The following is a 21,025-nucleotide window of genomic DNA, read 5'->3' on the forward strand; positions in this document are numbered from 1 at the left end:
ATTTTTATTTATTTATACAAAACACTATCAAAAGCACTTGTACTAATAGACACCATATGCGCATTGTTCCACTATTCCATGTTCAGAGCTTAAAATGATTCAAGGCCTTTTGCTCTGAAGTGGGCTGTATAGTCCCTCACAGTGGTCTCCCTATACTTTGGAGGATTGTCTTCTGATAACAACTCCATAATGGGTCCGTAGATTGTGTCGATGGCAGCATTCCTGTGGCAAAAAACCCCGCAACAGATACTCTTGGACCTACTCGGTTTGCCAGCACCCTGTGTTCTACGCTCTTGAATCTGTCGTTTGATATAAGCTGGAACCACAAAAGCAAGTTATTCAATATAGAAAACCAAATCGAATTAAGAATTTGAAAGTGACATTAGTGAAATTTGAACTTGAAGAACTTGATACATTGCAACATAGTAATAACACCATATTTTGTTACCACATAGACATAGTAACATAGTAATGGTATATATATTTACTTGCCTATAGAAGATCTCCAATGCTAACCACTAGAGCCCCAGGCACAGGGGGAACATCAATCCACGTGTTGTGATGAAGAACTTGGAGACCACCAATATGATCTTGAAGAAGGACCGTGAGGAAGTCATAATCAGCATGCTTGCTTGTGCCAAGTGTTAGTTCTGGCTGTGGGCAGGCAGGATAGTAATGGCCTAAAATCATAAGCCCATGTTTTTCCCCTGTTTTGGGCTTTAATGAATCACCATTAACTTTATTGAAAAGTCGAATCATTCCACAACAGATTATAAACAATATGTTTCTCAAAATTGATTACCTTCTCATCTCAACAGGCTCTTCATCATCTTCTCTCAAATTTCATTTGCATATTTTTAAGAACAGGAAATCTTTGCCAAACCACTTGAGCAATACGTACTACGTAGTTCAATCATAATTATTACAATCAAAACAACCAACACAATGAATGCCTAAAGGGTAATGTTATAATTAACAACCAATACAATGTACAGAAATTTTCATGCCAAGTTATTTAGTAGAAAATAGACACCGCATGCGCAAGTTCAGAGCTTAAAATGATTCAAGGTAGAGGTTCCATCGAGGCCTTTTGCACTGCAGTGGGCAAAATAGTCCCTCACAGTGGTCTCCCTATACTTTGGAGGATTGTCTTCTGATAACAACTCCTTGATGGGTCCGTACAGTTCTGTTGATGGCAGCATTCCTGTGGTTAAAAAGCTCGCAACAGATACTCTTGGACCTACTCGGTTTGCTAGCACCCTGTGTTCTACGCTCTTGAATCTGTCATTTGATATCAACTGGAACCCCAAAAGCATGTTATTTAATATAGAAAACTCCAAATACAAAACCAAATCGAATTAAGAATTTGAAAGTGACATTAAACTTGAAGAACGTACTTGTTACATAGTAACAGAGTAATGGCAACAATACGTACATAGCAACATAATAATGGTACCATATTTTGTTACCACATAGTAACATAGTAATGGTACATAAATATATACTTGCCTGTACAAGATCTCCAATGTTAACCACTAAAGCCCCAGGAACAGGGGGAACATCAATCCACTTGTTGTGATGAAGAACTTGGAGACCACCAATATGATCTTGCAGAAGGACCGTGAGGAAGTCATAATCAGCATGGTTGCTTGTGCCTAGTGTTAGTTCTGGCTGTGGGCAGGCAGGATAGTAATGGCCTGCAACCATAAGCCCCTTGCTACAATCTATGTCATTCAAGTGACTTGGCTTTAGCCCAAGAGCCTCAGACAACAACTCGAATAATAACTTCGCCAATTTCGTCACTTGATTTGAGTACTCCACAAGGATGTCTCTACAAGATGAAACACAGAAAAGCAATATACACTTCATTTTTACTATGATACTTAGTCTTGGAAGAAAATCAAACTTCACTTCTAGGGAGGAAAGAAAATAACATTGTCATATTGGCATTAATTAGTACGTATTTGCACACCTCCAATGAGTGTAAGAAGCTTTAGGAGAGTCCCCATTTCAAACGGCCTACTATTAGAGGCTGGGGCTTGTCACTTAAACCAAAAGACTAGCCTTTTAATAGATGTTCACCCAAATATAAATTAAGCCCAGATCAAACTAAAAAAGACTAATCTGTTAGGTGATGTTGTCTATCCCTATAACACCCTCACTTGAACACACAACACCCATTAGTCTGATAAGAAATTGGGATCATTCTAATACAATGTGTCACAGGCTAAACTTTAACGCTCAACTTAAAAGACTAGTCTATTAGGTAATGCTGTCTATCCCTATAAATCTCATATATATAAGTCTCCTTTAATTATCCGATGTGGAATTTTTGTCCATCACACCTACCATTAAATTAGTCAAAGAATTGAGTCTCCCTTAATTACCAAAATTTAATACATGATCATACCATCTAATTCTTCAAGAGGGATATGCATTCTGAATCAAACTAATGCCATAAACTCATATGAGATTCTTATCCGATGTGGGATTTTTTTTCCATCATACCTACCATTAAGTTGGTCAAAGAATTGAGTCTCCTTTAATTAACAAAATTTAGTACATGATGATACTATCTAATTCATCAAGAGGGATATGCATTCTGAATCAAACTAATGCCAAAAACTCATCAGCAGAGAATTCTGTCACAAACCTGCATACTTCTGGCAAATCTTCTGGCTTAGGAGGATTAGGAGCCATGTAACACCCAAAACTATCCCTCCAATTAGTTGCTGGTGCACTATACAGATCAAAGTAGCTATTGTAGATGCGAGGTCTGAAGGGATCACGAGTATAAAACTCTTTCTTCACTTGAGTGTCCTGCTCATGAAACCCACGCACCCCATCCTTTATCTCCTCCAAAACACCAACAGGTATTCCATGATTGGCAATCTGAAAGAATCCCCAAGTCTCTGATGCCTCTCCGACTTTTGCAACGATCTCCTTGCGCTTAGTTGGACAGTCAAGGCCGCCGAGGTCTATGACCGGAATGCTAAACTGGGTTTGATCTTCTGAAGTAGCAAAGGTGTTGTTGATGGAGTCATATGGTGGTTGATAGAAGATTTGAGGAACCTCTGTTATCCCAGCATCTACAAGGCCTTTAACACCTTCCTTTGTGTCATCAAAAGCTTTTAGCTCACTATGTCTGTTGGGAATTGGAACCCCATTTGTGTTGGTAGCTACCATATTGGTTTGTGGCAAGGTAACCTTACAGTTTCAGTAGATATCTTAGGCTAGCGATGATTCACAGCCACAGAGGAAGGATGTATTTTTGGAAAGATCATAGAGCAAGTTGACGCCAAAGGATATATTAAACAAATTTGGTGACGTTTAGCAATAGTCCTCCACTAATACAGTAATACCTCATGTTTTTTAGAATACTGTATTTATAAGATGGTCCAATCACAGTTAGTAAAAACTTCAATAATTAATTCGTTGCGTAAACATATGGCCACTTTTATATAAAAAAATGAACAACCCAATTTGTAACTTTTGAATTGCATTACTCTTTGAATAGTCCAGGCCATGACAAAAAGGTCCGAAATTCCCTAGCAAGTAAAAACTGTTTAAAACCTAGGCCCTGTTTGGTATCCAATTCAAAAAAAAAATTCAAAAATATGGATCCATTTTTAAAATGTGAAATTTTAAATCTAGTTTTTAAATTTTAAAAACTTGTTTGGTATGTAACTTAAAAACTATTTTTAAATTTTAGAAAACTTGTTTGGTTAATTTTTTTTAAAATTTTTTTTTTTTTTCAATAAATTATTTGTATTAGGATTTAAACTTAGAGTTTGAACTCAAGACTTAATACTTAACTCTCGGGGCCGAAATCCAAAAACCGGGGCCTGGTTTGGTTCCCAGGTTGCATCAATAGTTTCCACATGCATATATGCTGTTTATGAAACATAATGTACAACTTAAATAATGAGACCATCTTCAACTTCAAGAACCATGTAAAAGAAGACTGCCTAAGTTCTGCAATTTTAAACATAGTGCAATATAACGACAGCTACATCCTTAACATAAAAAAATAAAATAAAATAAAATATAAAAAAAAAAAAAAAAAAAAAAACCCCTCAACACCTATTACATTAAAAAGTACAACCCAAGAACAAGGTCAACAAGAACAATTTGGCTTTACAATTCAAAGGAATTTGCATTATAAGATAAAGCTGGACTACCAAGTTAAAACCCTAACAATCCAAAATCTCATTTACAAACCCAAAAGTCCAAAGCTAGAACACTAAAACTATAAGCAAACAACATTTTCTCCATAAAAAGAGATTATAGCCTATAAAGCCACACTTTTTTTCTTGCACACGGCATCTTCATAAACATCCTCCTCCAATTCGGACTAGTGATGTGGCCATAGTGCAAACCAACCAAGTTGGTAACAATAGCCATCATCGAGCTGCAACCACGAAGGTAAGCACAAAATTGAGACATATTTTCAAGAAAATGATGTAATGGGATTCAACAATTAAAGAAGAAACTGCAAAGATATACCTTAAAAGTCCTTCAGGGTCAAAAGGGGCTTGGCACTAAGTAGGAGCATCAGCAAGTAATGGGCCATAATCTGGGGAGTTGATATTGCATTGCTCTGTTCGTGTATATATTGGTCTTCTATACAAATGCTGAAGACCCAATATTTTACCATCAATCATCCCAACAGCATTACAAGCTGGTCCTGTGTCACCCCAGCCTTACTCCAAATTTCACCTTCCAAATGGAGATAAAATCGAAAAAGTCAGTCACAACATTTTATAGAGAAGGTAAGGAAAAAATTAAGAAATGATCAAAACTTACTGAAAATGTTTTTGGAGCAGAGGAGGAATTGGTAGGAATTTAGTACTCCCAATCAGGAACATGCAAGCCGTATAGTAATGATAGATATAGCAATCTTCAATGGAGCCCAATTCTGTCAAGTTGGTAGGCATGTACCTCATACATGATAATGTCAGGACGGTGTTATTTGTGAATGGTGTCAATGGTAAAGATAAAGGAAGAAACGGCTGAGGGTTTACATTGGATGAGACATCAGGAGCTATGGCTTCCGCATCCATAACTGAGACACAATGGGACTCATATACACCTGCACAGAGATTAACAGAACCCAACTTAGTCATAAAACATACAAAACAGTCTTATACATGAGCAATCCTACAAAGAAATAATATTATCATGCCAAATTGCCAATCCAAGTTGAAGTAATACTATCATGAATATAACATTATGAAACTACAAGATACCATAATCTAATGTGTTGAACCTCTAAAATGGCAATGTACTCATCAAAACCAATAAACTTTTCTCCAACATAGAACTTATACATAATGAAGCAACTTAAAATGTACAGAAACTGAAAAAAATAAATAAATAAATAAATAAACAGATAAAATGAGAAAAGGAATAACAATCACTGCTAGGAGCAGTAAAAGTTTCAAAATGGCAAATATTAACGCTGACAAAGAAGAAATAACAGGAAGTATGAAATCTCCTTATATAGGTAATAATGTGCGCAACTAAATGAAACCCCAATCTATGTCATTCAGGTTGGAAACGACACTTGTATTGATATCTTGCTAGATAAATGGATCCCTAATCTTCCCTCAGGAACAATTCAAGGTCAAGCCCAAAATCCCCAAGTTCCTATCAAGGTGGAGGCTCTTATTGATTGGTCTTCCAGATCGTGGAACCTCTCACCTATCAGCCATCTCCTTAATCAAGCCACTACTACAGACATCCACTCCCCCTTGTGTTGTGTGTGTGGTGAAGGCCCGGAAACAATTGAACATGTGTTACTCTTATGCCCCTGGGTTAGAGGGGCATGTGTGTGTGGAGAATTTACCCTGTTATTGAAGCCATCAAGCGATCCAACGCTTCTTTCCTTTCATCCACCTGGTGCTGGATTCCCAGAAATTCCAATCACGCAGCGGACCACATTAGGCCTTGGGTCCGTAGACCTGGACCTCCGCTGAGCTCTGTTGCAGTAGTGGAAACATCTTCGATCTAGGCTCTCTGTTCTTTAGATCGAATCTGCTTCCCCTACCTATTTTTCCTTTTTGTTTCGCTCTTTCCTTTTTAGGTCGTTACTTCCTTCTTTTGTATCGACGTTAGGCCTTGGGCCCTCCTTCTCTGTTTTTCCCCTGTTTTGGGCTTTATTGAAAAGTCATATCATTCCACAACAGATTATAAACAACATGTTTCTCAAAATAGATTACCTGCTCATCTCAACAAGCTCTTCATCATCTTCTTTCAAATTTCATTTGCATATTTTTAAGAACAGGAAATCTTTGCCAAAACACTTGAGCAATACGTAGTTCAATCATAATCATTACAATCAAAACAACCAATACAATGTATGCCTAAAGAGTAATGTTATAATTAACAACCAATACAATGTACAGAAATTTTCATTTTCATGCCAAATTATTTAGTAGAAAATAGACACCGTATGCGCAAGTTCAGAGCTTCAAATGATTCAAGGCAGAGGTTCCATCAAGGCCTTTGGCATTGAAGTGGGCAGTATGGTCCCTCACAGTGGTCTCCCTATACTTTGGAGGATTGTCTTCTGATAACAACTCCTTGATGGGTCCGTAGAGTTGTATTGATGGCTGCATTCCTGTGGTTACAAAGCTCGCAATAGATACTCTTGGACCTACTCGGTTTGCCAACACCCTGTGTTCTACGCTCTTGAATCTGTCATTTGATATCAACTGCAACCCCAAAAGCATGTTATTTAATATAGAAAACTCCAAATACAAAACCAAATCGAATTAAGAATTTGAAAGTGACATTAAACTTGAAGAACGTACTTGTTACATAGTAACATAGTAATGGCAACAATACGTACATAGCAACATAATAATGGTACCATATTTTGTTACCACATAGTAACATAGTAATGGTACATATATATATACTTGCCTGTACAAGATCTCCAATGTTAACCACTAGAGCCCCAGGAACAGGGGGAACATCAATCCACTTGTTGTGATGAAGAACTTGGAGACCACCAATATGATCTTGCAGAAGGACCGTGAGGAAGGAAGAATCAGCATGCTTGCTTGTGCCTAGTGTTAGTTCTGGCTGTGGGCAGGCAGGATAGTAATGGCCTGCAACCATAAGCCCCTTGCTACAATCTATGTCATTCAAGTGACTTGGCTTTAGCCCAAGAGCCTCAGACAACAACTCGAATAATAACTTCGCCAATTTCGTCACTTGATTTGAGTACTCCACAAGGATGTCTCTACAAGATGAAACACAGAAAGGCAATATACACTTCATTTTTACTATGATACTTATTCTTGGAAGAAAATCAAACCTCACTTCTAGGGAGGAAAGAAAATAACATTGTCATATTGGCATTAATTAGTACGTATTTGCACACCTCCATATGAGTGTAAGAAGCTTTAGGAGAGTCCCCATTTCAAACGGCCTACTATTAGAGGCTGGGGCTTGTCACTTAAACCAAAAGACTAGCCTTTTAAGAGATGTTCACCCAAATATAAATTAAGCCCAGATCAAACTAAAAAAGACTAATCTGTTAGGTGATGTTGTCTATCCCTAACACCCTCACTTGAACACACAACACCCATTAGTCTGATAAGAAATTGGGATCATTCTAATACAATGTGTCACAGGCTAAACTTTAACGCTCAACTTAAAAAACTAGTCTGTTAGGTAATGCTGTCTATCCCTATAAATCTCATATATATGAGTCTCCTTTAATTATCCGATGTGGAATTTTTGTCCATCACACCTACCATTAAATTAGTCAAAGAATTGAGTCTCCCTTAATTACCAAAATTTAATACATGATCATACCATCTAATTCTTCAAGAGGGATATGCATTCTGAATCAAACTAATGCCATAAACTCATATGAGATTCTTATCCGATGTGGGATTTTTTTCCATCATACCTACCATTAAGTTGGTCAAAGAATTGAGTCTCCTTTAATTAACAAAATTTAGTACATGATCATACCATCTAATTCATCAAGAGGGATATGCATTCTGAATCAAACTAATGCCAAAAACTCATCAGCAGAGAATTCTGTCACAAACCTGCATACTTCTGGCAAATCTTCTGGCTTAGGAGGATTAGGAGCCATGTAACACCCAAAACTATCCCTCCAATTAGTTGCTGGTGCACTATACAGATCAAAGTTGCTATTGTAGATCAGAGGTCTGAAGGGATCACGAGTATAAAACTCTTTCTTCACTTGAGTGTCCTGCTCATGAAACCCACGCACCCCATCCTTTATCTCCTCCAAAACACCAACAGGTATTCCATGATTGGCAATCTGAAAGAATCCCCAAGTCTCTGATGCCTCTCCGACTTTTGCAACGATCTCCTTGCGCTTAGTTGGACAGTCAAGGCCGCCGAGGTCAATGACCGGAATGCTAAACTGGGTTTGATCTTCTGAAGTAGCAGAGGTGTTGTTGATGGAGTCATATGGTGGTTGATAGAAGATTTGAGGAACCTCTGTTATCCCAGCATCTACAAGGCCTTTAACACCTTCCTTTGTGTCATCAAAAGCTTTTAGCTCACTATGTCTGTTGGGAATTGGAACCCCATTTGTGTTTGTAGCTACCATATTGGTTAGTTGGCAAGGTAACCTTACAGTTTCAGTAGATATCTTAGGCTAGCCATGATTCACAGCCACAGAGGAAGGATGTATTTTTGGAAAGATCATAGAGCAAGTTGACGCCAAAGGATATATTAAACAAATTTGGTGACTTTTAGCAATAGTCCTCCACTAATACAGTAATACCTCATGTTTTTTAGAATACTGTATTTATAAGATAGTCCAATCACAGTTAGTCATCACTTCAATAATTAATTCGTTGCGTAAACATATGGCCACTTTTATATAAAAAAATGAACAACCCAATTTGTAACTTTTGAATTGCATTACTCTTTGAATATTCCAGGCCATGACAAAAAGGTCCGAAATTCCCTAGCAAGTAAAAACTGTTTAAAAGTTTAAAACCTATATTTTTTGAAAGTTGAAACAAGACAAATATATTTTAATAAATGATGATAGTTGTTTTTCAAAATAATATTCATGCTCTAAAAAACAAAACATTAGTATATTCATTTTGGGTTAACTGTTCAGACAAGTAATATTAAAGGAAAATCCAACTTTTGTATATGGCTATGCGATGTTGATTATAAAATTTTGACTACTGAAGAGAGCCAATTTTTCAGACCGAAAAAAAATGACATCCAATTTTTATCCTAATAACTTCAAATTGGACAATTTGGACTGCCGATCAGAAAAAACTTCAAGTAATTTTGTGGCAGTAACACATGCAGCTGCTTTTACCTAGAAATTAACAATTGACAATTATAAGGAAAAGAAAACCTGGCATAGCAATATGTAACAAGGTTCAATTATAAGACCAGGCTAGTGTATCGGAAATTCTTGTTTTAGAATACAATCTAAACTTGCTGTAAGCAGTAAGCCTGTATCCAACCCCTACTCAACAATTAACAAGCCAGACTAAACCCAGCCCAAGTTTTAATTTTGGCTTTGGATGAGAAACTGGGCACAAAGGTCGAACTAGATTGTGATTGAGGCCATCGGCTGATAATTTCAAAGCACAGGCCTAAGCCGATTTGGCTAGTAAGTAGTAACTCAGCCCAATTTGGTTGAGTTCTTTTGGTCTTTCCCTCCTACTATTTTGACGGATTCAATTATTTATATCAAAGCATAAATTTGTGAATTGTTAGATTTATTTGTAACTTTGTATGCATGCAATGTCTAGTATCATTATCAATAATCATTTGGTCTAATAGATGGTATACGGTTTTTATTTGTCAAAGTAGATAAACCAAAAAAAAAAAAAAAATGTCTGGTATCACTAAGGGCAGAGCATCTCACAAGGCTCCTATGCATTTTTTCATATTTTCAATGTAGCGCACCTAAATTAAGCCTCGCGACCCGCCTCAACTAAGCAGAGTAATTAGTAACCCATTGTTCACTCAAGTTCTTATCCCACTAAGCATTTGCAGTTATTTATTACACCAAATTGCATTAAACACTCTCTTAGTGTAAAATTCACCTACTCTCTTTGAGTCTTTGACTCTTGCCCAAAAATAGTCATTACATTTCAAGTATAAAATTCACCTACTCGCTTGGGTACCATAGACGAAGTCATGTATGACTTGAGAAAAACAGAGCAATTCATTGATGATTTCTTGCATCACAGTATCACACAACAAACATCCATGGGAAACCCATAAAAGCATAACTGAGCAGCAGTTGAAAGAACCCATAATTGCCTGTCTGATGCATCATCTCTCTGACTTTGTCAACAACCTCTTCGCGTTTGGTTGGATCCTCTTCAAGATGTAGCTAGAGCTATGACAACAATAATGATTGGGCAGGCAGCAGCAATTGCAATATATAGTGGGGCGGTGGCTACTGACGAGTGATTAGTGACTAGTAGTAGTATGGCAACAGCTAGCTGAGTTAGTACTTGCAACTGTCCAATGCAAAACAAAGATAAGAATAATGGCGAAGACAGAGAGGTATGCAGTGGTAGTTGCAGTGACAGACTAATATATTAATAATATCAAATCTAGTTGTACAAGTAGCATTCACACATCTTCCCTTACTTTCATTCCTATACTTTCAGCCTATTCTTAATAATGCTGCCCATCATTTTTATTAAACAGCGGCATATTACTACGCTATCAATTTAAACCATACATTTCAACAAGATTTGACTTTGAATAAACAAACATGTTTTTAGGATTTCAGGAACACTTCTAACACTTCATGCAAATAATAGACCACCCTGATTCAGGACTGAAGGGGTTTCAAGATTACGCAATGGTTATGAAGGCCTATGAATTTATATGATAAAAGTCATAAAACCAAGATATTGCAAGTGCAACGAGCATGGCGAGTATAAGTTATTGAAGTTCTCAAATCGAAATGCATATAATGTTGCACCTTACAAATTTCACGTGAAAGCACCCGTAGAAATAAGCATCAATAAGTAGTGTTATCTTTCTAACGTTCACAAACTGGCTCAATACAAATGAAACATCACCCCCCTCAAAATGAACAAGAAACCATTCCCTCTAGCCCTTTTTCCTAAACTTATGAAAAACAGAAACCCAGATACAGATACAGCCATACAAAACTAGTTCCTTGAGGAACAGTACGTCAGGTGAAGTCAGAAAACTAAACCCTCACTTCGTCTGAGGTTCATCCTCATGTAGTTTTTGCTTTGGGAGCTCTTTTCCTGGGCTGTCTCTTTGGCATGGATGTCTTCATGGCTATGAAAAAGAGCAGAGCCCCAAAGAATGCCAAATTCTGCAAAACAGAACAAGGAAATCATTAACAATAATTTTGAAACTTTTTCTTAGTGTTTTAAACTTACATAGCATCCCTCTTTAAACCTTTCCTACTGTCTAAGGAAACTGTACTTTGGTACCACTATCATTTTCTAACCATATCAGATTTGTTCAAATCAGACATTCGTCATTAGCAAAGCATGCACAAGACGTCAATGTCTACCAATTAAATTACATTTTCATCCCTATATTTTTGCCTCGATTCCATTTTAAAACATGAAGTTTGACGTCAATTCCGTTTTAAAACATGAAGTTTGACCTCGATTCCGTTTTATTGAGTGGCTATGAATTCCAGTCTACAAATTTGACGGAATATCTAACTTGACAGAGTTTGACACGTTAAGAAAATTATAACTGCACTTTTGTTGAGTTCTATAAAATAGGGATCAAAACCAAATTTGCACTAAACTACATAGATTAAAAATTTAGAAGTGTAACTTAGCAACAAAACAAAAGGTGTGAGAGAGGAAGGAATCTTGATTGCTAACCTCCGTAAACTTCAGGAAAAGTTGATTAAATTCTTTCTTCTCAGGATCATAGTTGTAGAAGTCATACAATATAGGAGTGGCAATGGCCTGATGCAGAAGCTGCACAAACACGAAACGGGACACATGTTTTAGCGGCTATATTGATCTACCGCTACAAAACAAGAACTAGGTCAGATTACAAACCAGCAGATACGCTCCAAAAGATGAGCCAAAGACGAAGAGAAGACCCCCAACACCCTTCAACACTATTGCGGCCGCCACTAAATGTTTAATCTGCCAATGACAAGTACAAAAGTCACTTGTGTGTTGTGTGCAAAACCAACTACAAATGTATCCTGATAACAAGTAAATTGATTCATTTCTCACTTCAACTTGTTTGGGCACTTGAAGACCAGTATGATTTGACAGATGATTCGAGAAAACATCAAATTTCGGACTCAAAGACTTGGCTGCGGGACCCCCATCCACACCAAATTCATTGAACCTATAAATAGAAACAAATGTGAACTGTCTCATCAAAATCAAGCATCATACAACACCGCCTAACCTAAATTCACATTCTGACAACATAACATTTCACACCAAATTATGATCTCACAAAGTGTACTTGCAAGAAATTAAAATATGCATAAATCAACTCATGTTACAGCTCTTGTTCTTCAATTTACTTAGATCTAACTATGCATGGATCACCAAAAAGAACAAGTCATCTTCAAGCACTAAGGCTGTTAAAAATACCCACAAACTTGATTTTTTGTCATTAACTCTTAAAAAGCTAGCATTAAATTACAACAAAAAACATGCCTAAAATGGAGTGAGTTCCATACTTCCATAGTTCCATGCATGCACACCATGCAAGATTACAGAAAGAAAATCATGCATCATGAACTAAAACTCCATTTAGATTTGCCCAATTCAAACCTCAAGTTTAAATAATTTTTTAAAAAATATATTAATAATATTTAAAAAACAAAGACAGACGCAGATCTGGGCTTACTCTTGCCAAGCGGAGAGGACGAAGACAGAGGCGAATAAAAGTCTTCCAACGAACGAAACGAAGGCCATGTCTGTACGAGGAGAGACCAAAACGACGACGCAGCAGGCAGAGGCGCGAGACTTTTGGGCCCGGCCGAGGGTCTCTCTCTAAATTTTCGATGCGAAACTTACTCGGACAGGGTGAGTGATAAGGGGAGCAGATCAAGAGAAAACGGCGTCGTAGATGCACCGGTTCGAAATTTAAAAAGTTGGACGGTAGTTGGACGAGGATTTACAGCGCGCGCGGGAGTCTAATATTGGTTGTACTCGCTCTAATTTGGCGACATCTGGTATCGGGCGGCCTACACGTACATCAACCAATTCCATTGCTTGGGTGCTTGTATTGCAGGCCAAGGTGGCTTATGTGGCGGCTTTGAGAAGCGAGTGCGTGCATAATCTTAAGTCGACGAGTATTAAAGATTTTTTCTGCTTCTGGATTTTGATTTTCGGCTACAGAAATGTCCTTGTAGTCTTGTAGATGCGTTATTTTACACTAGTGCCCCTGTGCATCGGATGCGTGCATGTTCTTGCGTTTTTGAAATTTAATTTAAAGTGATGTGTTTGTCATGTGCCTTCTTCCTTTTTATTACCACTTGGATGTATTGTTTTTCTTTTGGTTTGTGTTGAGTCTGCTGCCCAACAATTGAAAATATAGAAAATTAAACCACTTTTAATTGCTTTTTCTTGATTAAAAAATTCACACACTTCTCTTCCTCTTTCATAGTTTAGTTTCAACTTTCAAGTTAGGTACTTAAAGGAGTCTTAAAATGTTAGAAATCACTAAATTAAAGGTTTTTTTTTTTTATCACAAATGATTTTTCAATTTTCATCTAAATATGAATTTGATCCTTAAAGTGTATTTTCACTCAATGTGATTCTCCATTTTTTATACAGCACATCAATGTTGTCTTTCCGTTGTAGTCAGTCTAAATTTTTGTAAAATATTGTCATATGCAGTACACGTGACCTTTTCATGAGAGGCAAAATGGTCTTTGCACTTCCCACAACAACCCAAAAAGACCTTACAATACAAGTTTATCCTTCAAAATATACTAAAATGATTAAAAATAAAATAATTAAAAAGCATAAGAAAAAAAACATCCGAGTCTTAACACACCCTTTAAGACATTTTTACCCCCTAAAAAAGGTTTCGTGCAGCAGACGTGACCATTTTTTACGAAAATTGAATAGAAGTGCAACATTAATGTGCGATGGTAAATATGGAGAACCTTATTGAGTGAAAATGTACTTTAAGAATCAAATTGATATTTTTGTCAAAAATAAGGGACCATTTGTGATAAAAAAAAAAAAAAAAAACCCTAAATTAAATGATATTCAATGCATATACTAATAAGTAACAAACTTAATTATAACACTAAAGTGTATATAAATTTTTTTCTTTGACTTGGTGCATATTAATTTCTTTTATTACTGTATCGATTTTTCACATATAATAAAAATACATTTATATAACTAGCCTGTTAGCGTAGTCACAGTTGACAATAATGTAAGTTAATAAACGCACCTATTGTGCATCCAAATACCCTAATTTTGACATTAAAAGTGGATGATATGAAATTCTTTACTTGGTGTAACCATGTTGGACCGTTTGATGTTCGGGCATTGTGATTTGGCCTTAATATAAAAAATAAAAAAAAATGACCCAGGAAAAAACTCTGCCATCCAATTATTTGAATAGAAATGAAAGAATTGCCACATGGGACTGAATTATTTGTGACTTGGAAAGATGCAAAGCATTGGTAGATGGTTGATGGAGAGTGAAAACATTAAGAAATCAATTTGTAAAATTGTAGTTCTTCAAGTCAAGTTCATACTAAAGGCAATGAACAAGTCAGGGGCAGCCATTGCATTGCATGTTCCTAGCTATTGGCCGGATTATTCCATTTTTCAATTAAGCTAGGTTAGCCATCACGACTGACTTGAGAATATAATGTTTCTTTTCACGCTCCATATAATACCTGCCTTTTTTCTTTTTCTTTTTTTCTTCTTTTCTTTTTTATATACACAATCATGCCAACTGCATATCTAAATGCTCCCCACCTCTCAAGGACCTCATACAGCAAGTATGCAAGTACACGTGAATACAACTCAAATGAGTTAAATTATCAGTAAACATCGAGACAAATCAGATTGATGCTATTCAATACTATTTGCCTACTAGCCTCTTCCTTGATGATCAGTTTATTTTATATATCTTATTTCTCTTTAATTTTACGTACATTACTTTCTCACTTACACAAGAATTCGATTATTTCTTTTTCTCACTTAAAACCAAAATAAATTTTCAAGAAAAATTTAATATATGTATAGGGAGGGCCAATTTGTACCCACACTTTTTACTTAGTGTACCCACTTAAATAAATTTTTCAATCACTTGACTCTTTTACCTTTATCTCTAGATTCTCTACCATTTAATTTTTTTTTTTTCAAGTTTAGGGGCTCTCTAGTTTTGACCTGCCGGCGACTCCTCCCCATGCTGGCCGGTGGCTTCCTATCCTCCCCCACCTTGGCCCTCTTTCTCCCATTTTTCTCTCTTTAGTTCTTTATTTCTTTACCTTACCAGATCGAGCACTAGGATGGTCAACCACCTCACTGTCCATCCTAGTGTTCTTTTAATGAAACTTCTCTCTCTTTATCCCTCTCTCACTCTCGGCAGCAAAAGAGGCCAACAACCTAGTTATTTCCTAGTACGCTAATAAATTTTATATTTTAATTTAAACTTATATAAAAAACTGACTACAAAATAAATATAATTTATTTACTAATATTTACAAAATTAAATTAGTAGACGTGAAGAACAGGTAATCTTAACCTATAGAGGGCGGGCCTTTCAAATGGGCGTTGAAAATTAATTTGTAATTGAGTATAATTATGATTCCTTATGTAATTATGATTAATTTGTATGCTTTTCTTATTCTTGTATACTTTCCTTATAGGAGTTGATAAAGAGAAATTTTTTATTGAACGAAAGCTAAAACAAAGATTTATTAACAAAGTTGAAGCAAATTACTAATTTCAATACAGAAATTTGATGTCCAAATGGAATCACTTCCTAGAGTTCTAGTTGTTAACTTCTTACCCCCCACCACTTGATAAGCGAAGAGAAGACAATTGACACGGGTTGGTAATTCGGTTTGGGTCGAAGTCCACGGCCTTTCCCAGTCATATTAAGATTAATTTTTTTCTTAAAAAAATAAAAATAAAAAACCGGAGTGGCTGTCCGAGTCCGTGTTTAAGTCTTAAACCCTTTTGGCTTTTGCACTGCATCTTTGAATTTGCTTTAAATAAAGACCCAACGATTTCCAAACCCCTCTCCCGTCGGCCAACCAGACCAAACGAACCCCATCGCTTTTTCTCTCAATTCTCTCTCTCTCTCTCTCTCTCTCTGAAAAACAATGGGGTTCGTCTCTTTCCTCGGTCGCGTTCTCTTCGCTTCCATCTTCATCCTCTCCGCTTGGCAGGCGTAAGCTCTCTCTCTCAGATCTACACCTTCTCGCTCGATTTTACATGAACACTCTTCTTTGACTACAATTCTACCTGCTTACTATATCAGATTTGGTTTAGCCATATTCCTCCGATCTAGTTTATTTGACATATTTTTATATTTTTTGTTTGATTTTTTTTTTTCTTAGTTTTTGTCCCCTGTATTTTTGAATTTCTGATGCTTGTGTTATGATATGTTTGTATGTTATTAATTTGCATGTATGTGTTTGATTGTTGGAAGTGTGAGATTTCAAAGACTAGAAGCTTTTGCTTTCTAAAATAAGCATTGGAAATTTGAAGTTTTAGCTAGTTGTTGCTACTTCCTACTGGCTTTACTGTTGAGGTGGATTTACTGTTGTGAACTCAATGAGATCTTGTTATTAGGCTGAGTTTCCAAACCCCTGCTGTTTCAATTAACCACGAGGCTTCAAAAGTAAGGTGCTTGAATGCAACCATCAAGATCTGATGGTCTTTTGAGTGTCTCACATCATCTGGGTTGAGAGCAACTTTTAAGTGAACTTTGATGACCTGTCACCCCCTTTTTTCTGACACATACTGAACTTATTTGCATATCTGTAAAGTGTAGTTGGCTATTATTTGTCTGTTTGTTAGGGAACTTTGAATTTCAACGTACAACGATATGGGTTATGAACTTATGGTCTATTTAGAATATTTTGGTTACTTGTGAAGAATCTTTTTTTCTTAGTTGTTGATTTGCTTGAAGGGTAATTCGAAAGTTCTTTAATGTTAATGGTATGGTTGTCGGATCTAGTTTGCCAGTCTCGTTTGTTTGTTTTGGATGAAATATATATTTAGTGTGTAATAACACTTTGGGCAATAAATTTAATTTACAAATCCGGTTTCCATTTTTTTTTCTCTTTAGCAGTGGTAGTTATGTAAGTTTTAAATTTGTGCTTGCTCTCATTAGCTGGTATCCTTCCATGTTATCCTTCATGGCAAGAAGTATTTTTTCCTTTTTATTCTGATGTTGCATCGCTTGAGAAACTTTACTTAATTAGGCATTTCTTTTCTTTAATATAGTTGTACAAATCTTGAATTGGCTAACATTGATCCATCGTTGTGCTGGTTTTGCAATGCGAAAGCAGATAACAAAATGTTATAGTTCATTATTATAGTTTGTGACTCATTGTGGATGAGTTTTTTGTTTAAGTTTCAGCATCTTCTGGTGCTTTGCCTGTTTTTTCGCTATCCTTAAGCAAATGTTAGGTTATATGGATTGGCTCTGTAATATCTGTTTGTCTCCATTCCATCTTTCAGGAATTATGCATGATTTTGTTTGGCGTATTATATTGTAATAATCTGTTACACTTGTCTGGTATAATTAAACATTATGATTCCAAATGTTGATGTCACATCTATGTACTCAGGTTCAATGAATTTGGTGTTGATGGTGGACCTGCTGCAAAGGAATTGGCTCCCAAATTTACTGTTTTCAAGGAAAATCTGTCTTCCAAACTGGGGGTTGCATTACCGCATATAGAAGTAAGCCTTTTTCTCACTTTCTATGCAGTTTCTTTCTTGGATTATCCGGTCATGTTGCTCATGCATAGTTTGGCTTTTGATATGGGAATCTCTTATACAGGTTAGACATTTAGCTGCAGCTACAATAGCTCTAAAAGGGATCGGTGGCATTCTATTTGTACTTAGCAGTTCCTTTGGAGCTTCTCTCCTGGTTAGTATTTCTTTCTTCTGGGTTTTTTATCACTCGCTTTTGGAATGTAAAGAAGTTATGATTGAAATTGTGTTTCAGCTACTGGTCGCTCTATGTTCTTGAAACATGCTAATTTCTTTTCTTTTTGTTGTAGCTTCTACACTTGGCAATTACCACTCCCCTTATCTATGATTTCTACAACTACAGTCCTGAAAATCCCAAGTTTGGTATACTCCTAAATGATTTCTTGCAGGTTGGTACACATACTTATTGCTTGATATGTTTTTCAATGTATATTTTTGTTCCATGTGAGTGGGAACTTAGTTTGTTGGGATTGTAATTTTTTTGCAGCACGCAGCACTTTTTGGTGCATTGCTTTTCTTCATTGGGATGAAGAACTCAATTCCAAAGAGGCAAATCAAAAAGAAGGCCCCAAAAACCAAAACTGGTTAGAAGCATATCAAGGGAGCAATATATTTTCAAGAGGGTGTTTAAATTGTAGGGTCTCCAAGTGGCTACTGCTCAGCATCATTACAATTGTGGATTTCAATCTGCTTATCAATGTCTGTAATTTTTAGAATGTTCCTTTTTAGGATTCATTACTTTGATTATTCCCTGTTCCGGGTTGAGATATATTGTTACTTCAACAGATGAATGAGTTGCAGCCTATGTTTCTTTACACTTTAGTCATGAAACCTACTTTTACTGAATGAAATTAGGATTTTCATAATCAAAATTAAGCTGTTCTACTGTTGTTGACCCTTTAATTTACATTGCTTTTGGCTGGATTATGGATGTTCTGCTTGATAGAATTAGAGCATCCAACCCAAAACCAATTGGCAATGAGTGGAGAGACCCAAGACTTATAAGCACATATGCTAAGCCTTAGTTTTCCGATGTGGGACATTACTCCACATTACTCTCAACACGCCCCCGCACGTGTGGCGATATTTTGAGCCTTACACGTGAACAAATTGTATTGGGTGACGTGGGAGCACGTGTGGCCGTTGGGCCTTACACGCGGATAACCAAGCTCTGATACCATGATAGAATTAGAGCATCCAACCCAAAACCAATTGGCAATGGGTGGAGAGACCCAAGATTTATAAGCACATATGCTAAGCTCTAGTTTTGATACCATGATAGAATTAGAACATCCAACCCAAAACCAATTGGCAATGGGTGGAGAGACCCAAGATTTATAAGCACATATGCTAAGCTCTAGTTTTCCGATGTGGGACATTGCTCCACATTACTCTCAACACGCCCCCGCACGTGTGGCGATATTTTGAGCCTTACACGTGAACAAATTATATTGGGTGACGTGGGAGCACGTGTGGCCGTTTGGCCTTACACGCGGATAACCTGGCTCTGATACCATGATAGAATTAGAGCATCCAACCCAAAACCAATTGGCAATGAGTGGAGAGGCCCAAGACTTATAAGCACATATGCTAAGCCTTAGTTTTTCGATGTGGGACATTACTCCACATTACTCTCAACACTGCTGAGTTGTTAACTTTCAAAATGAATAAGGCTGACGGCTTTACCATTATCCCGGTTGCCTTATTCTGGTTGTTGAGTAGATCAACCGTATAGTAGTTGCGTGTTGAATCCTTTGGCGAACTTGAATTAGGCTGAACATATCATAGTGATTGACTGATTGTCATGCCTGATTCAGTAAGAAGAGGAAAAGCAAGCTTGTGGTAGAACTTGAAAGCACTCTTTGGAGTTGTTTTTAGCCAGTGTTCTTTGCTAACTTCTTTGGCTAGTAGAAGTTAAAGCAGATGGGTGGTCTGCTCATTTGGGAATCAATAATCTTACAGCTAATAGCAGAAAAATGGACGATGCAAGGACTGGACAAAGTCTCTCCTTACCATATGAGCAGAGAGCAAACTGGGCCTAAGCTTGATTTTCAGAATTTGGTTTTGAAAATCTAACCAACAAACAATGTGACAGTAGTACCATGAAAAGTTTAAAAATTGTTTCATTTCCAACTTCCTCAATGGGCTGAAGGATAAATATAAAGGCCATGGTACCAATCTTTGGCTATGCCACACTTTCTTAAGCAACTTCCTCAATACTTCATTTCCAACATTTGTTAAATGATTTCCTGTGGGGATTTGACTTCTACAAATTAAGAGGTTGATTTGATTTTCTCTTAATGTTACTGTAATAAATAATAATCAATTGTTACTCGATAAATTAGATCTTGCAAGGTGCTGATTATATATATATGTATATATATTTTGTAAGTGGTGCTGATTGATATGGAACCGAATTATTTCGATATTTTTTAATTTAATTTGATTACCAAAATAAATATAAAAAAAGATCAGTCAAAAATTCATCAATTTGTTTAATTGTTTCCACCAAAAAAGAAAAATTAATCAATTTTTCATAAGGTCCATTAATTTTAACTAGTAAATTTTAATAACTTTTTAGTTTAGGTACCAAAATTAAATAACATTTTAGATTAGGTACTAGTTGAAAAATCAAACAAAATAATAAAGTAAAAGGCATTAGAATTTATAAATATTACATCACATGTCACTACAATAAAAAAAATAAAAAAAATATTACATTAATTTATACTATATTGTATTAAAAAAAAAAAATCAATACAGTCACAACTAAGTTATGACTGTCTTAGTAAATTGAAAGAGACAACCCACACCACTATACTATGTATTATTTTGAGTAAAAGTATAGTTTTGACCTCTATTTATACTATATTGTAGTATAATTTTTTTAAAAACATTTCAATTAAGTCACAACTTAATTGTGACTGTCTCACAACTTAGGTGTGAGTCGTGTGACTGTCGTTCAGTCACAACTAAATTTGAAGTTATGAGTGTCGTACAATCATAACTAAATATGAAGTTGAAACTACATTAGCAAATTTTCAAAATAATATAAAAGTCTCAATGACAATTTTGTCAAAACCTTA

The 21,025-nt window shown here is 36.2% G+C and overlaps 4 protein-coding genes and 1 pseudogene across 4 annotated transcripts; 1 reads left to right on the plus strand and 4 right to left on the minus strand.

The window, feature by feature from the left end:
* Nucleotides 1-89: 89 nt before the first annotated feature.
* Nucleotides 90-759, minus strand: LOC147293895 (1-aminocyclopropane-1-carboxylate oxidase homolog 1 pseudogene; annotated as a pseudogene).
* Nucleotides 760-770: 11 nt separating this feature from the next.
* Nucleotides 771-3,292, minus strand: LOC147293896 (1-aminocyclopropane-1-carboxylate oxidase homolog 1-like). Its single transcript, XM_086230738.1, has 3 exons — nt 2,654-3,292; nt 1,510-1,831; nt 771-1,298 (listed from the first exon to the last, which is right to left on the minus strand). The coding sequence occupies exons 1-3, from the start codon at nt 3,184-3,186 to the stop codon at nt 1,047-1,049; spliced, it is 1,107 nt and encodes a 368-aa protein (XP_086086864.1). The 5' UTR covers nt 3,187-3,292; the 3' UTR covers nt 771-1,046.
* A 2,932-nt stretch (nt 3,293-6,224) lies between these two features.
* LOC147293897 (1-aminocyclopropane-1-carboxylate oxidase homolog 1-like) lies at nt 6,225-8,687 on the minus strand. The gene is made up of 3 exons (XM_086230374.1): nt 8,070-8,687; nt 6,928-7,249; nt 6,225-6,716 (listed from the first exon to the last, which is right to left on the minus strand). Exons 1-3 carry the CDS (start codon nt 8,600-8,602, stop codon nt 6,465-6,467), a joined length of 1,107 nt encoding a protein of 368 aa, XP_086086500.1. The 5' UTR covers nt 8,603-8,687; the 3' UTR covers nt 6,225-6,464.
* A 2,300-nt stretch (nt 8,688-10,987) lies between these two features.
* Nucleotides 10,988-13,031, minus strand: LOC147293898 (uncharacterized). The gene is made up of 5 exons (XM_086230375.1): nt 12,862-13,031; nt 12,231-12,348; nt 12,048-12,137; nt 11,865-11,963; nt 10,988-11,335 (listed from the first exon to the last, which is right to left on the minus strand). The coding sequence occupies exons 1-5, from the start codon at nt 12,927-12,929 to the stop codon at nt 11,234-11,236; spliced, it is 477 nt and encodes a 158-aa protein (XP_086086501.1). The 5' UTR covers nt 12,930-13,031; the 3' UTR covers nt 10,988-11,233.
* Nucleotides 13,032-16,205: 3,174 nt separating this feature from the next.
* On the plus strand, nt 16,206-18,754 carry LOC147293899 (uncharacterized). The gene is made up of 5 exons (XM_086231998.1): nt 16,206-16,383; nt 17,792-17,906; nt 18,007-18,096; nt 18,230-18,328; nt 18,427-18,754. Exons 1-5 carry the CDS (start codon nt 16,316-16,318, stop codon nt 18,526-18,528), a joined length of 474 nt encoding a protein of 157 aa, XP_086088124.1. The 5' UTR covers nt 16,206-16,315; the 3' UTR covers nt 18,529-18,754.
* The last annotated feature ends 2,271 nt before the right edge of the window (nt 18,755-21,025 follow it).

This window comes from Dryas octopetala, chromosome 2 (assembly GCF_963921425.1).
Source record: "Dryas octopetala chromosome 2, drDryOcto1.1, whole genome shotgun sequence".
Lineage (NCBI taxonomy): Eukaryota > Viridiplantae > Streptophyta > Magnoliopsida > Rosales > Rosaceae > Dryas > Dryas octopetala.

Bases quoted from the DNA above. Each gene is read 5' to 3' on its own strand.
- LOC147293898 (XM_086230375.1), bottom strand. From the start codon at position 12,929: ATGGCCTTCGTTTCGTTCGTTGGAAGACTTTTATTCGCCTCTGTCTTC. The intron at 12,349-12,861 runs GTAAGCCCAGAT...TTCTATTTATAG, and splicing joins GTCCTCTCCGCTTGGCAAGA to GTTCAATGAATTTGGTGTGG. The intron at 12,138-12,230 runs GTGAGAAATGAA...TGTCATTGGCAG, and splicing joins AAGTGCCCAAACAAGTTGAA to ATTAAACATTTAGTGGCGGC.
- LOC147293897 (XM_086230374.1), bottom strand. From the start codon at position 8,602: ATGGTAGCTACAAACACAAATGGGGTTCCAATTCCCAACAGACATAGT. The intron at 7,250-8,069 runs GTTTGTGACAGA...TTCATCTTGTAG, and splicing joins GATTTGCCAGAAGTATGCAG to AGACATCCTTGTGGAGTACT. The intron at 6,717-6,927 runs GCAAGTATATAT...TTGGGGTTGCAG, and splicing joins ACATTGGAGATCTTGTACAG to TTGATATCAAATGACAGATT.
- LOC147293899 (XM_086231998.1), top strand. From the start codon at position 16,316: ATGGGGTTCGTCTCTTTCCTCGGTCGCGTTCTCTTCGCTTCCATCTTC. The intron at 17,907-18,006 runs GTAAGCCTTTTT...TCTCTTATACAG, and splicing joins TTGCATTACCGCATATAGAA to GTTAGACATTTAGCTGCAGC. The intron at 18,097-18,229 runs GTTAGTATTTCT...TTTTTGTTGTAG, and splicing joins CCTTTGGAGCTTCTCTCCTG to CTTCTACACTTGGCAATTAC.
- LOC147293896 (XM_086230738.1), bottom strand. From the start codon at position 3,186: ATGGTAGCTACCAACACAAATGGGGTTCCAATTCCCAACAGACATAGT. The intron at 1,832-2,653 runs GTTTGTGACAGA...TTCATCTTGTAG, and splicing joins GATTTGCCAGAAGTATGCAG to AGACATCCTTGTGGAGTACT. The intron at 1,299-1,509 runs GCAAGTATATAT...TTGGGGTTCCAG, and splicing joins ACATTGGAGATCTTGTACAG to TTGATATCAAATGACAGATT.